Raw genomic sequence first — 15,864 nt, 5'->3', positions numbered from 1 at the left:
TCACCAGGGTGTACAGCAGTGTATGAGAGGAATTACCGGGTGTACAGCAGTGTATGAGAGGAATTACCAGGGTGTACAGCAGTGTATGAGAGGAATCATTAGGGTGTACAGCAGTGTATGAGAGGAATTACCGGGTGTACAGCAGTGTATGAGAGGAATCACTGGGGTGTACAGCCTTGTATGAGAGGAATCACCAGGGTGTACAGCAGTGTATGAGAGGAATCACCAGGGTGTACAGCAGTGTATGGGAGGAATCACTAGGGTGTACAGCAGTGTATGGGAGGAATCACTAGGGTGTACAGCAGTGTATGAGAGGAATCACTAGGGTGTACAGCAGTGTATGAGAGGAATCACCGGGGTGTACAGCAGTGTATGAGAGGAATTACCGGGGTGTACAGCAGTGTATGAGAGGACAGGAATCACCAGGGTGTACAGCAGTGTATGAGAGGAATCACCAGGGTGTACAGCAGTGTATGAGAGGAATCACTAGGGTGTACAGCAGTGTATGAGAGGAATCACCGGGGTGTACAGCAGTGTATGAGAGGAATCACCAGGGTGTACAGCAGTGTATGGGAGGAATCACCGGGGTGTACAGCAGTGTATGGGAGGAATCACTGGGGTGTACAGCAGTGTATGAGAGGAATCACCAGGGTGTACAGCAGTGTATGAGAGGAATTACCGGGGTGTACAGCAGTGTATGGGAGGAATCACTGGGGTGTACAGCAGTGTATGGGAGGAATCACCGGGGTGTACAGCAGTGTATGGGAGGAATCACTGGGGTGTACAGCAGTGTATGGGAGGAATCACTGGGGTGTACAGCAGTGTATGGGAGGAATCACCGGGGTGTACAGCAGTGTATGGGAGGAATCACCGGGGTGTACAGCAGTGTATGAGAGGAATCACCAGGGTGTACAGCAGTGTATGAGAGGAATCACTAGGGTGTACAGCAGTGTATGAGAGGAATCACTAGGGTGTACAGCAGTGTATAAGACGACGGGAATCACTGGGTGACACAGCCAATGTTGGGAGCAGAGGGGCCTTGTCATCCATTACTGCTGTTATTTCCTGATATTATATAACTGTAATGAAGAAATGAATAATTGTTGTAATACCCCTTTGTACAATCATGTTGTCTCCCACAGCTCCTATTCTTATTACATTGAAGTCTCTATGGATGAGCTGGACTGGATTCGAGTCATTGATCATTCGCAGTTCTACTGTCGGTCCTGGCAGAAGCTTTACTTTCCGGCCCGGGTGTGCAGGTAGGTGCTTCCCCCTGCTGTTATGTCTGATGGATAATATAGGATGTAACACAGGATATGTAATGTGTGTACACAGTGACTCCACCAGCAGAATAGTGAGTGCAGCTCTGGAGTATAATACAGGATGCAACTCAGGATCAGTACAGGATAAGTAATGTATGTACACAGTCACTCCACCAGCAGAATAGTGAGTGCAGCTCTGGAGTATAATACAGGATGTAACTCAGGATCAGTACAGGATAAATAATGTAATGTATGTACACAGTGACCCCACCAGCAGAATAGTGCATACAGCTCTGGAGTATAATACAGGATGCAACTCAGGATCAGTACAGGATAAGTAATGTAATGTATGTACACAGTGACCTCACCAGCAGAATAGTGAGTGCAGCTCTGGAGTATAATACAGGATGCAACTCAGGATCAGTACAGGATAAATAATGTAATGTATGTACACAGTGACCTCACCAGCAGAATAGTGCATACAGCTCTGGAGTATAATACAGGAGGTACCTCAGGATCAGTACTTGTATACAGTGGCTAATGTTGATCAGTATTAGTAAGATCTAACATGTCTCACATACAGATGTCCTCCTGTTCTGCTCTCACCACCCTTCTCTTGTCCTCACCTCACTGCCCTCCTCCTATCCTTGCCCGTCGCCCTCCTCCTGTTCTGTCCTCGCCCCGCCACCCTCCTCCTTTCCTGCCCCGTCCTCGTCCAGTCGCCCTCCTCCTGTCCTTGCCCCGCTGCCACCCTCCTCTTCCGGCTGTTCTTCTTGCTTTTGTTATATAATGTGGTTTTCACATTCGCCAACCGCTCGCCTCTGTGTAATCAGCTTCCTGTACTGATGACTGACGCTGCTAATTGGGATGGAGCCGCGAATCACCCAGGTGCAGTGTGGAGAGCGTACACTGGGGGGCAGTGTTGTCCTTCTCCTCGGCCGCTGTCTGGAGTTGCGGTGAAGTCACGGATTGTTATTTGCTTTTATGTTTCTGGTTTGATAGATAAAGGCTGAGAATACAGGAGCCAACGCACATGTCTGCAGAACCAAACGTCTCATGCCTGCCTAGAGGATGTGGCTAAAAGGGACACCGACCTGCATCAGCAGGTTAAAATAGTGCTGTAACGTAACTATAGCAATGGGTGTCACTCTAAATCACTGCAAGAGATGTCAGTGTAACTATATATTGCAGCGGGACATGGCGGTGTAACTATATCACAGCTGGAGATAGCGTGTAGCTGTATCACAGCTGGAGATGGCGGTGTAGCTGTATATCACAGCAGGAGATGGTGGTGTAGCTGTATATCGCAGCAGGAGATGGTGGTGTAGCTGTATATCGCAGCAGGAGATGGTGGTGTAGCTGTATATCGCAGCAGGAGATGGCGGTGTAGCTGTATATCACAGCAGGAGATGGCGGTGTAGCTGTATATCGCAGCAGGAGATGGCGGTGTAGCTGTATATCGCAGCAGGAGATGGCGGTGTAGCTGTATATCGCAGCAGGAGATGGTGGTGTAGCTGTATATCGCAGCAGGAGATGGCGGTGTAGCTCTATATCACAGCAGGAGATGGTGGTGTAGCTCTATCACAGCAGGAGATGGCGGTGTAGCTGTATATCGCAGCAGGAGATGGTGGTGTAGCTGTATATCGCAGCAGGAGATGGTGGTGTAGCTGTATATCACAGCAGTAGATGGCGGTGTAGCTCTATATCACAGCAGGAGATGGTGGTGTAGCTCTATATCACAGCAGGAGATGGTGGTGTAGCTCTATCACAGCAGGAGATGGCGGTGTAGCTCTATATCACAGCAGGAGATGGTGGTGTAGCTGTATATTGCAGCAGGAGATGGTGGTGTAGCTGTATATCGCAGCAGGAGATGGTGGTGTAGCTGTATATCACAGCAGTAGATGGCGGTGTAGCTCTATATCACAGCAGGAGATGGTGGTGTAGCCATCTAATGGATCTCTTTGCCTGTCAATCACCCTAGCAAAGCGTGCTTACAGGCAGAAAGCCAAGACTAGTCGCGGCTCGGACACCACCCAGATGACTAGTTCACGAGACTTCCCCGTCTGGCATGTGGGATTGAACAGCGTTTTACCGGGACATAAAGCTACAGAGCGAGCAAACCCCGACATGATTGGAGACCCCTCTGTGAGGTCTGTGCTGCGTCCCTGGAAAAATAATCAGCACAAATTCCCTTTAAGGAGAGAACTTCCAGAACTGATGCTCAGTAACATGTGAGTGTGGGGGGGGGGGGGGGGGGGGGGGGAATTGGAAGTAAATTACGGATGCATCTCCAGATGTGTCCAAATTGTGCGGATTTGCATGCAGGAAGCGGGAGATCAGTGCAGTGTTATCCGCCGCCTCCTCCTCCTTCTATCCGGAATCTTCCTTATTGCTTCACTCACGGCCGCTCTGGGACTTGCGCAGCAAAACACAAAAAGATCAGCAAGCACTTTCTGAAAACCCGGAATTAATTACGGCCATAAATTTTTATTTTCTCTCTTTTGGTGTTGGTGCGGCGGCAGCGGCGGCGTTATCCGCGTCTCCTCCACTCGGCCAAGTTCAATTAATTGTATTTTTTGTGTCAGGCCGGAGGCTTTTTCTCTCTTTTATTTCTGTCCAATGTGTGATAGGGAGAGGACAATTTGTTATCGGCGCGTTGGGGCCCCGGGGACCTCATTACGGGCAGCACAAGCCGTTCCAGCGATCACTCCGCACCTTCCTGGTTATTTTCTGCTGAATTCAGGTCGTTTGCATTGTCACAATAAACGAGATCTAAAAGAGCCGGCGCTCCCCGGGACCGTCACACGGGTTACAAGCAGCTGTCAGCAGATAACAGACGCCAACACCAGCGGCAGCTAACCCCCCTTATCTGTCTGTGTTATGCTCCAGTCACATCCAAAGCTGCATCCACTGCTCCAGTGCCGTCCAGTGTGTGCCGAGAGGGGGTTAGTACCAGTGCTGAGGGGGTCAGTATCAGTTACTTCTAATAGTTTGGTGATGGTTCTCATGTTCTCTCTCCCTCCCCGGCGGACGGATTTACCTCTAATCCCCCTGACCTCGCTGTTATAGACCGCTGCGCTTAAGCTGCTTTCCTCTCTCCCTCTCACTGAGAGCGTTACCAGAGGCGGCCGGGCTGCTTATCCCTGAGTGATTAGCGGAGACGTCGAGAGCTGAGAGTGCAGGATCGTAGAGCACTCCACATCACCGCCATACTTTCTCCTCACACCCTTCTTCTGTAATGTAATAAACGACCACAAGTCCCAGCAATCATTTACCGTATTTTCCGGCGTATAAGGCAACTGGGCGTATAAGACGACCCCTGACTTTCAAGAAGATTTCAAGGGTTCGCCTTATACGCCGGAAAATGTTAACCCCTGCCTGCCTGCAGCCGTGCTGCGATCAGGCAGGGGTTAACTGCAGCTAAATTTTTAACTCGCCTAGGGCCCATTTCCGGCATCGGCGCGCCTCCCGTACCGTTCCCTGGCGCAGGCAGTGTGGCTTACTTTGTGGCCTGGCTTCGGGAGAATGAGAGAGGTGCCGGGAGTCCCTGAAGCCTCTCTTATTCTCCTGAAGCTCTCCCGGCAGCCGAGCGTCTCCGAGCCTCTCCGATGAGATGTTCGGCTGCCCGGGAGAGGTTCGGAGATCTCCGTCCCCGGTGCTGGAAGTGTACGTCACATTGTCTACGCCAGGAACAGTACGGGAGGCGCGCAGAGGCCAGAAATGGACCCCAGGTGAGTTAACTGTTTTTTTTTTGTTTTTATATAGTGGTCACCCCATACGGTGGGGCTATTTTTTTATCCCCCCCCACCATATGGGGCGACCATACCAGGTGTATAAGACGACCCCCGGCTTCTAAGAAGACTTTTCAGGGTTGATTTGGAAATCTTAAACACTTAGAGGCTCTGAGTTAAAAAGGACAAGGAGCCCCCTGATGCGTCGGTATTGGTATGGAAATATTTGGCCCCTACAGTTTGGATTTTGCTAGGAGCCCTGGGGGAGGTGACTAAAGGATAAGACGTGATGTAACAGCAGAATAGTGAGTGCAGCTCTAGGGGTGACTGGGGGATAAGACATAATGTAACAGCAGAATAGTAAGTGCAGCTCTGGATGTAACTGAGAGATAAAACATGATGTAACGGCAGAATAGTGAATGCAGCTCTGGAGGAGACTAAAGGGAAGGACACAATGTAACAGCAGGACACTGAGTGCAGCTCTGGAGATGACAAGAGACATGTAACAGAATCATATAGATAAAGGATCCGTAATATATTTGTCATCCTCCTCGGGGGTCATTGCGCAGGAAAGGGTCACTTTCATGCTCGATCTCGGGGTGTTTTTCCTTGTATTTCTTCCTAGGTCATTCTCTCCGTACGGCCGTCATGTTGTCTAATAAATTCACTTGTCTGGTCCTTGAGCCCTTTGTGGTTATTTTGACATTCAGTGCTGTGACAACTCATACATCCTGGTGATGAGTCCTGATTTGCTTGATTTGGAGACATTTCAAGTTAAAAAAAACAAAAAAACAAAACTTAAAAAGCAGAATTAAGACGATTGAGCATCACCAGTAGCGCTCCAACAAACCATTACCCCCCCCCCCCCACCCACCGCCTGCACACCGCTCATTCTGGAGGATGTTACGAGTCTTCAGCCTGGACACCCGCCAGATGGATCATTCACCTTGTGTACATCATAAAGCGCATTAATGGAGACTCCGTCTAGACACCCGGAGCGGGATCCGCTACTGTGCCCTCAGTGTGAACCGGAGTCTACCACTTCAGGGAGAGCTTAACTCTTCACTGACCATGCAGAATATCTCACTCCTCCTCCTCATTGTAGAGGAAGGTTATAGTTTATTATACTTTTTGCTTCCTGATATCGGCCGTATATAACTGGAGAGAGGCTGACTGAATATAGAAGAGGAAAAATACACCATAGATAATGTAGAAGATGTGACCTGCAGTCCTATGCAATAACACAGTGATAAATCTGAGTGCAGATAATGTAGTTGATGTGACCTGCAGTCCTATGTAACACCATCGATAACACAGTGATAACTCTCTGGGTACAGATAATGTAGTAGATGTGACCTGCAGTCCTATGTAACAGCACAGATAACACAGTGATAACTCTCTGGGTACAGATAATGTAGTAAATGTGACCTGCAGTCCTATGTAACAGCAACAATAACAGTGATAACTCTCTGAGTACAATTAATGTAGTAGATGTCACCTGCAGACCCATGTAACTCACATAATGCTAAATATTTAAAGAGCACCTATCACCCATCTTTCCCGGCCTCCTGACTGTGTGGTGTTTGCCTTCTCTATTTCCCGGTATGTGTGTAGCAGTGGAGGCGGTTGTCACGTGATGTGCACCTATCACCCATCTTTCCCGGCCTCCTGACTGTGTGGTGTTTGCCTCCTCTATTTCCCAGTATGTGTGTAGCAGTGGAGGCGGTGGCCCGGTGATGTGTAGCTGTCACCCATCTTTCCGGCCCCCTGACTGTGTGGTGTTTGCCTCCTCTATTTCCCGGTATGTGTGTAGCAGTGGAGGCGGTGGCCCGGTGATGTGTAGCTGTCACCCATCTTTTCCGGCCCCCTGACTGTGTGGTGTTTGCCTCCTCTATTTCCCAGTATGTGTGTAGCAGTGGAGGCGGTGGCCCGTTGATGTGTAGCTGTCACCCATCTTTTCCGGCCCCCTGACTGTGTGGTGTTTGCCTCCTCTATTTCCCGGTATGTGTGTAGCAGTGGAGGCGGTGGCCCGGTGATGTGTAGCTGTCACCCATCTTTTCCGGCCCCCTGACTGTGTGGTGTTTGCCTCCTCTATTTCCCGGTATGTGTGTAGCAGTGGAGGCGGTGGCCTGGTGATGTGCAGCTGTCACCCATCTTTCCCAGTATCCAGGTCTGTGTTTTCCCCCAATCCTCTGTCAGTACCCTGCAGCCCCCACTCCTGCTATCTTGCCGTTGCCTTCTCCGCAGCGTCCATAGGAGATGTCTTTTTAATTAGCAGCTGTATATATCTCTCTTAATTAAACAGCCTGAAGTCCGCGCAGGATTTCATTATGTGGAGGAATATATCGCTCCCCGGAGCTGCCGCGCATCACTCACACTGATTGGACCACTGACAAGTAATGAGATGTCTGCTGCTAGGGGAGCGGACATGTCAGAGACCTTCCTGTACTCCGATCACATCCAGAGCTGCACCTACACGCTGCCTTATGGTGAGTTTACACAGACTGATAAATTTTTGAAGCCAAAGCCAGAAACAGACTATTAACAGAGAACAGGTCATTAAGGAAAGACTGAGAAGTCTCCTCTTTTCAAATCCATTCCTGGCTTTGGCTGCAAAACTCTGTCGGATAAATCTGTGTAAATGCACCATTACTGTTAAGGCCGTATTACACCTGGCGATTATCGTTCAAAGATTCGTTATATTGATCATTTGCTATCGATAACTAGCAATTTTGTAGCGAACGATTCTGAGGTTATTACTTTCACTGATTACTGTCATGAATGGTTGTTTTTACGTCGTTATATGGTCATTTATCATTCCTCAGGACAGCCCACACAGCTTGTTTTTTCAGCGAACGACTTATGTGAACGATCGGCGAACTACCAACGGTAATTTTTCAATGTGTTGAAAGATAAAAATCAACAATTTTTTTATTCATCGTTTGACCATTAGGTGTTTTTACGCTGACAGATAATTGCTCATTTCGATCGTTTTAGCGAATTTTAAACAATAATTGTTCCAAGTAATAGGGCCTTTAGCCTTAGGCTGCAGCTGCTAGCGATCGCTGTACGGCATTGTGGGAAATGTGGTGTCTGCAAGTTAATTACAGAGTAGCTGAGATCGTCGTACAGATCTCCCATAATGCCCTTAGCTGTCACTGACCAGGAGGGATATAGCTTTATCCCAGGGTCGGGGAACCTTTGGCCCTCCAGCTGTTGCAAAACTACAACTCCTATCGTGATAGTAATTGTAGTTTTGCAACAACTGGACGGCTGAAAGTTCCCCATTCTTGCTTTATCCTGATATACACTATTTTCCCCACTTCTTTACAGCCACATCTAGAGCAGGGGCCACTGACCCCTGGCACCTCAGCTGCTGCCAAACTACAACTCCCAGCATGGCTGAGAACTGTAGTTTTGCAACAGTTGTGAGAGCTGCAGGTTGGAGCCCCTGCTGTATGAATGATCCATCCCCCACCCACTGCAGGGGGGTAAGTCTTGTTACCTACAGTGTCCTTCCTGACCGGCATAGTGTTGACCAAAGAATCAGGGTGGTGGGTGTGTCACTCAGCTGTATTCAGACTCTACAGATAGGATTGTATACGGTTACAGTGCAGATATACAGTATAATATAACACAGTTTTGGGGGTTTTGTGGAGGGTTGGGTGACAGGCGCTTTGGGCCTTACTATTAATGGATGTCACTGCGGGAGGCTCAAGGGGAGATCACAGCTTATTAGAATTTTAAATTATTTCCATATTAGTCGTTGACCACTAGATGGCAGTGTGTGCCCATGGCTGAGAGCGCAGCTCCTGGACGCCACTGTGTAAGGTGACTGCTGGCCCCGGTGATCGGTGTTAGCAGAAGACCTGAAAGGGAACAGATTCTGGCTAGAAAAACTTTAAATGCCCCCCTTATCTCTGGTGCCCCCTCTGCCCTTCTGCTTCAGAGACGCTCCTCTGTAATGCTAGTCAGGTATACCCCCATTAGTGAGGCACAATTATCCCCTCTAATACTAGTCAACCATACTCCCATTAGTGAGGCACAAGGCATCCTCCCACTGCTAGTCACCCATACCCCCATTAGTGAGGCATGAGACGTCCCCTCTAATACTAGTCACCTATACCCCCATTAGTGAGGAACGAGGCATCCCCTCTAATACTAGTCACCTATACCCCCATTAGTGAGGCATGAGACATCCCCTCTAATGCTAGTCACCCATACCCCCATTAGTGAGGCATGAGACATCCCCTCTAATACTACTCACCTATACCCCCATTAGTGAGGAACGAGGCATCCCCTCTAATACTAGTCACCTATACCCCCATTAGTGAGGCATGAGACATCCCCTCTAATGCTAGTCACCCATACCCCCATTAGTGAGGTATGAGACATCCCCTCTAATACTAGTCACCCATACCCCCATTAGTGAGGCACAATTATTCCTTCTAATACTAGTCACCCATACCCCCATTAGTGAGGTATGAGACATCCCCTCTAATACCAGTCACCCATACCCCCATAAGTGAGGCATCCCCTCTAATACCAGTCACCCATACCCCCATTAGTGAGGCATGAGGCATCCCCTCTAATACCAGTCACCCATACCCCCATAAGTGAGGCATCCCCTCTAATACCAGTCACTCATACCCCCATTAGTGAGGCACTTCTGATAAAGTAGTGTGAATGCTGTCCGATTCCTTTGGTCGGCGAGGCATCCCCACTGCAGGACGTGTGAGGCTCCATCTCATTATATTGAGGGGTGAGGCATCCCTGCACTATTGCTAGAAACCCCGGACATCACAATAAGCAGCAGCCTCTATGGTCCCGTAATGGCCGCCATTCTGCTGTATTGAATTGTGGGAGGTATTGTTTTCTATAGAAGCCAGCAGGGGGCATCAGTGAGTGGTGAGGTCCTGAGACCACAAATAATGCGAAAATCCTTCTGGTGCCATTCAGATCCTTCACCGGATCAGCTGATATAAGGGAAAGAGCCCTGAGGCCCGACCAGCAGAACTGTGATTGCAGCTCCGGATGTGACTGTAACTCGAGATCAGTAATAATTTGTGTATTTCTTGCCCAGTGTATGATGGGGCTGCCTGCTCCCTCCATCCTCCAGCATACAGCTTGTTTCCGGCCCTGGGGTGACCAGCCGGCGGCCCATTATTGAGGCGTGCGGCTCAGATTGCCTGTGCGCTGCCCCCTGTGGTGCCCGAGATTAGACAATGTGCATCTCTTTATAGTCCCGCTGTTTTTTGCTACGTTAGGATCAGCGCTGAATAGAGATGACATTGTCGGTCACCCTCCCCCCGCACTACCTGGTGCTGGGACGGGTGGCGCTATCTCGAGGACAGTGCCGGCTCCTCAGTGTGATCCTGTTCTACTATATTACAGGGGAAAACTAATATTTATACTGTAGTAAAAATATAGTCAGAGTTAAAGGGGAGCAGGTTTATTTTCTGTACAGTATACTGTCCCTTCAAGCTGTATACACCTGTATTTGCTGTACATTTTACTGCCTCTCTATGCTGTACACTACACTGCCTCTCCATGCTGTATACACCTGTATTATCTACTATACAGAGCGCTGCCCCTCCATGCTGTATACACCTGTATTATCTGCTATACAGAGCGCTGCCCCTCCATGCTGTATACACCTGTATTATCTGCTGTACAGTATGCTGCCTCGCCATGCTGTATACACCTGTATTACCTGCTGTACACTACACTGCCTCTCCATGCTGTATACACCTGTATTATCTGCTGTACAGTACACTGCCTCTCCATGCTGTATACACCTGTATTATCTGCTGTACAGTACACTGCCTCTCCATGCTGTATACACCTGTATTATCTGCTGTACAGGACACTGCTTCTCCATGCTGTATACACCTGTATTATCTGCTGTACAGTACACTGCCTCTCCATGCTGTATACACCTGTATTATCTGCTGTACAGGACACTGCCCCTCCATGCTGTATACACCTGTATTATCTGCTGTACAGGACACTGCCCCTCCATGCTGTATACACCTGTATTATCTGCTGTACACTACACTGCCTCTCCATGCTGTATACACCTGTATTATCTGCTGTACAATACACTGCCCCTCCATGCTGTATACACCTGTATTACCTACTGTACAGTACACTGCCTCTCCATGCTGTATACACCTGTATTATCTGCTATACAGAGCGCTGCCCCTCCATGCTGTATACACCTGTATTATCTGCTGTACAGTACACTGCCCCTCCATGCTGTATACACCTGTATTACCTGCTGTACAGTACACTGCCTCTCCATGCTGTATACACCTGTATTACCTGCTATACAGAACACTACCCCTCCATGCTGTATACACCTGTATTATCTGCTGTACACTACACTGCCTCTCCATGCTGTATACACCTGTATTACCTGCTGTACACTACACTGCCTCTCCATGCTGTATACACCTGTATTATCTGCTGTACAGGACACTGCCTCTCCATGCTGTATACACCTGTATTATCTGCTGTACAGTACACTGCCTCTCCATGCTGTATACACCTGTATTATCTGCTGTACAGGACACTGCCTCTCCATGCTGTATACACCTGTATTATCTGCTGTACAGTACACTGCCTCTCCATGCTGTATACACCTGTATTACCTGCTGTACACTACACTGCCTCTCCATCCTGTATTACCTGCTATACAGAACGCTGCCTCTCCATCCTGTATTACCTGCTATACAGAACGCTGCCTCTCCATGCTGTATACACCTGTATTATCTGCTGTACAGGACACTGCCTCTCCGTGCTGTATACACCTGTATTATCTGCTGTACAGAACACTACCCCTCCATGCTGTATACACCTGTATTATCTGCTGTACACTACACTGCTTCTCCATGCTGTATACACCTGTATTACCTGCTGTACACTACACTGCCTCTCCATGCTGTATACACCTGTATTACCTGCTGTACAGGACACTGCCTCGCCATGCTGTATACACCTGTATTACCTGCTGTACAGGACACTGCCTCGCCATGCTGTATACACCTGTAGGGGGAGGAGTCATTACAGCTCCTCGGGGGCGGCACCTAGATGGGTCAAGATGATTTTTCAAGTCTGGATTCTTGCTAGGACACAGTATTCTTTGGTCGCCACCTTGTGGTTATTTCTCATAGCTCTTGGTAGTCAGTCTGTGCAGAGGATTTGGAGCAGTGTATCAGACGACATACAACCTGTCACATCTGAAAAGCTACAGGTCGGGGTACACTGGACTAGATGGCGGCTGAACTTCATGGCCGTGTCTCGCCTAGATGCTGATACTTTGTAACGCTTCGTTGCCCTTGTCTACCTAGTACTACTTGATGTCTATATTGCCCCCTGGGGTCCAGCCTGTATTTCCCTGGCACATTGCCTTGCCTGTGTATGTGCCGGCTATAATACCCACCGAATATGATGAACCACGCTCAGACATGTCAGTAAAGTGGTAGGTCGGCGTGTAGCCGGGGACATCATCACCAGCCATAAGCAGCAGTAATTGTGTGTGCCCAGTCCCCTCCGTCCAGCCTGTGCCGCCCGCGCCTGCAGATTCATCATACAGAGCAGCGCAGAATAGAATATAAAGCTGACGTGACAATGTGTGCCCGTCACTGATATACAGAATAATTGAAAAACAGCGACGAAGCTGGAAATAAGGAACAAAACAGAGAAGTAAGACCTGTCCTTAAAGAGAAATAAATGTGAGACGTCATCGAGGTGCGAGGTGCACAGCGGAGGCTAAAAAGAAGTATGCCAAAGAGAGAAGTCTCCGCAGGGCGAGATGCTGCGAATAGAGGAAGACGGCTATGCTGTGATACAGGTGACATTATCACATATGAGGCCTCAGGGACTGTGAAGCCTTGTATAATAGTCAACTGAATGAACCTCTGTATCTCCCACAATGCAATGCAGCACTAGACAATAAATGGCCTTCTCGTATAGGAAAACCGTACAGAAAAAAACAAACACTTATGTTCCGGAATTCTGTTGTGCTGCCCCCGTTGTTTACATTGACAAGCAGGTCTGTAGGGGTGATGCTCAAGTCTGACTGTATTTAACCCGTTAAGCTGCTGGAGTTATAAGCAATGTAGTTGTCTGGTGTCTAGGAGATATCTCCACGGATGGTGTGGATGACTTGGACTGCTGGTTGTACTGGATGTGTGCATCTTTGGCTGCCAGTTGTACTGGGAGTATATATCTTTGGCTGCCAGTTGTACTGGGATTATATATCTTTGGCTACCAGTTGTACTGGGTTTATATATCTTTGGCTGCTGGTTGTACAGGATGTATATATCTTTGGCTGCCGGTTGTACTGGGTGAATGTCTTTGGCTGTGGGTTGTACTGGATGTGTGCTTTGGCTGCTGGTTGTATCGGGTGTATGTATTGTTGTCGGTGGTGGTACCAGGCAGATGTATCTTGTACTGAGTGGGTATATATCTTTGGCTGACTGTTGTACCAAGGTATGTGTTTGTACCTTTGCCTGCTGGTTGTACCGGGTGTATATATCTTTACTTGCTGGTTGTACCGGGTGTATCTATCTTTACTTGCAGGTTGTACCGGGTGTATCTATCTTTCCTTGCTGGTTGTACCGGGTGTATCTATCTTTACTTGCAGGTTGTACCGGGTGTATATATCTTTCCTTGCTGGTTGTACCGGGTGTATCTATCTTTACTTGCAGGTTGTACCGGGTGTATGTATCTTTCCTTGCTGTACCGGGTATGAGATTGATAGAAGTCGGCCTTGCACACCCTCCAAGTTTGTTTGTCTCGCAGACATCAGTATAGTCCACATCCCATAATGCTGAGGCGTGAGGGGCCTGTAGAACCCCTTGTAGCTCTTGTACTGTTGTCTGCACAGCCGCTCAGTCTCTGGTGTCATCGCCCCAGCGGTTACTCTGCAGGCGGCAGATAATACATGATCCGGCATCGGCTGCATTTACCTGACTACAGAATTATTCTGGGGATTTCACACAGAAAATGTTTAGCAATTTTTCAGGCGGAGGAAGGCAGTGGATTTTCATGGTTGAGCAGAGTGGAGTCGGTGCGGCGGCAGTAAGTGATGTATTATTCCACAGTACACTAACACAACCTGACCTGACGGCTGCAATAAGCGGCTTCATATCATCACCCCGCAGCACAAGCATCAGAGCCAAAAAAAAAAGCTAACCACTAGAAAAAAAACAAAAACGAAACCCATCTCTGTTATTACACGGGGATGAGGAGTCTCGTTGACTTTTCAATTGTGCGAAAATGACGGCAAATCTCTCGCTTTCCTCAATGCTGGAGTTAATCTACCCCAACTGGCGGGATGGCGCGGGGTTCGGAGATACGGGAAGGCAATGAGGCTGCCAGGCTGCTGCGCACACACGCTTATTTTATTACACCAATTACTCTGCGGAGTCAGTCATTTTAAGAATCATTAGACTTCGCGGAAAAATATCCTGACGCGGTGAGATCGGGCGAAGCGGCGCAGTAATCCTCAGGAAATCTACTCCAGGCGACTGCAGGGCCGGAGCACTTCTATAAGCGCTGAGATATAGGAGCAGTATTAGGATTGTGTATATTGGGGAGTGACAACTGATCTGAGAACAGTTCTGTCTCAGAGGTTGTCACTGACATTGTCATAATGAACTAGACCCAGAGGCCTCCAGGCACTCCTGCACCTGGCGGAGGGATTCAAGCAGTGGCGTAGCTATAGGGGTCGCAGGGGTCGCGACCGGGCCCCTACGCTAGGGGGGCCCGCACGGCCCCCCTTGCCACTTCCTCCTGTGCTCCCCCAATCCCGCCCGGTCTGGCCCGGTCCCCCCGTGCAGTTAAATGGCTGCGGCCGCCGGACCTCTTTAAAGGGGTTGTCCGGCGAAAAAAAATTATTCACAGAATAACACACATTACAAAGTTATACAACTTTGTAATGTATGTTATGTCTGTGAATGACCCCCTTCCCCGTGTTTCCCCCCACCCACGCTAGACCCGGAAGTGTGGTGCATTATACTCACCGCATGTCGTGTCGTCCACGGTCTCCGATCGTCAGCAGTGACGTCTTCTTCGGGAGAAGACGCGGCCACGTCATCAGCTGCTCAGCCGCGATTGGCTGAGCACAGTTATGCTCAGCCAATCGCGGCTGAGCTTCGGATGACGCTGCAGAGGGCGGCCGGCACTCGGGAAGATCCGCCAAGCTCCCGAAGAAGACGTCACTGCTGACGATCGGAGACCGTGGTCGGCACGCGACAGGTAATGTATAGCGCACCACACTTCCGGGTACACGGGTGGGGGTGGTGGGACACGGGGAAGGGGGCCATTCACAGACATAACATACATTACAAAGTTGTATAACTTTGTAATGTGTGTTATTCTGTGAATAATTTTTTTTCGCCGGACAACCCCTTTAAGTTCAGTGAGCTTCCGGGTTGCCGGCCCTGGCCGGAAGCTCACTGATGCAGGACCGCGGCGCCGGGACTTCTCCTCCTCCTCGGCAGCTGACATGTGACGTCATCACGTCACATGTCAGCCGCCGTGCAGTATAGAGGAGAAATCCGGGCGCCGCGGTCCTGCATCAGTGAGCTTCCGGCCAGGGCCGGCAACCCGGAAGCTCACTGAACTTAAGAGAAGCTGGCAGGGAGATCAAGGATCCAGGTGAGGTGAGTTTATTTATTTATTTTTTCATTTTTACATAAATGTTGCGATGTGGGGGGCTGCACAAGGGGTCTATACTGGGGGGGGGCTGCACAAGGGGTCTATACTGGGGGGGCTGCACAAGGGGTCTATACTGGGGGGGGCTGCACAAGGGGTCTATACTGGGGGGGCTGCACAAGGGGTCTATACTGGGGGGGGCT

General features: G+C 49.2%; 1 protein-coding gene across 1 annotated transcript in view; it reads left to right on the top strand.

The window, feature by feature from the left end:
* Positions 1-15,864, top strand: part of BTBD9 (BTB domain containing 9) — a 73,184-nt gene that overhangs the window by 7,041 nt on the left and 50,279 nt on the right. The window contains exon 6 of the mRNA XM_069954922.1: positions 1,143-1,262. Coding sequence (XP_069811023.1) covers positions 1,143-1,262 — 120 coding nt within the window. The remainder of the gene's footprint in view (positions 1-1,142; positions 1,263-15,864) is intronic.

Source organism: Dendropsophus ebraccatus, chromosome 15, assembly GCF_027789765.1.
Source record: "Dendropsophus ebraccatus isolate aDenEbr1 chromosome 15, aDenEbr1.pat, whole genome shotgun sequence".
Classification (NCBI taxonomy): Eukaryota; Metazoa; Chordata; class Amphibia; order Anura; family Hylidae; genus Dendropsophus; species Dendropsophus ebraccatus.
This window is presented reverse-complemented; position numbering and strand designations above follow the sequence as displayed.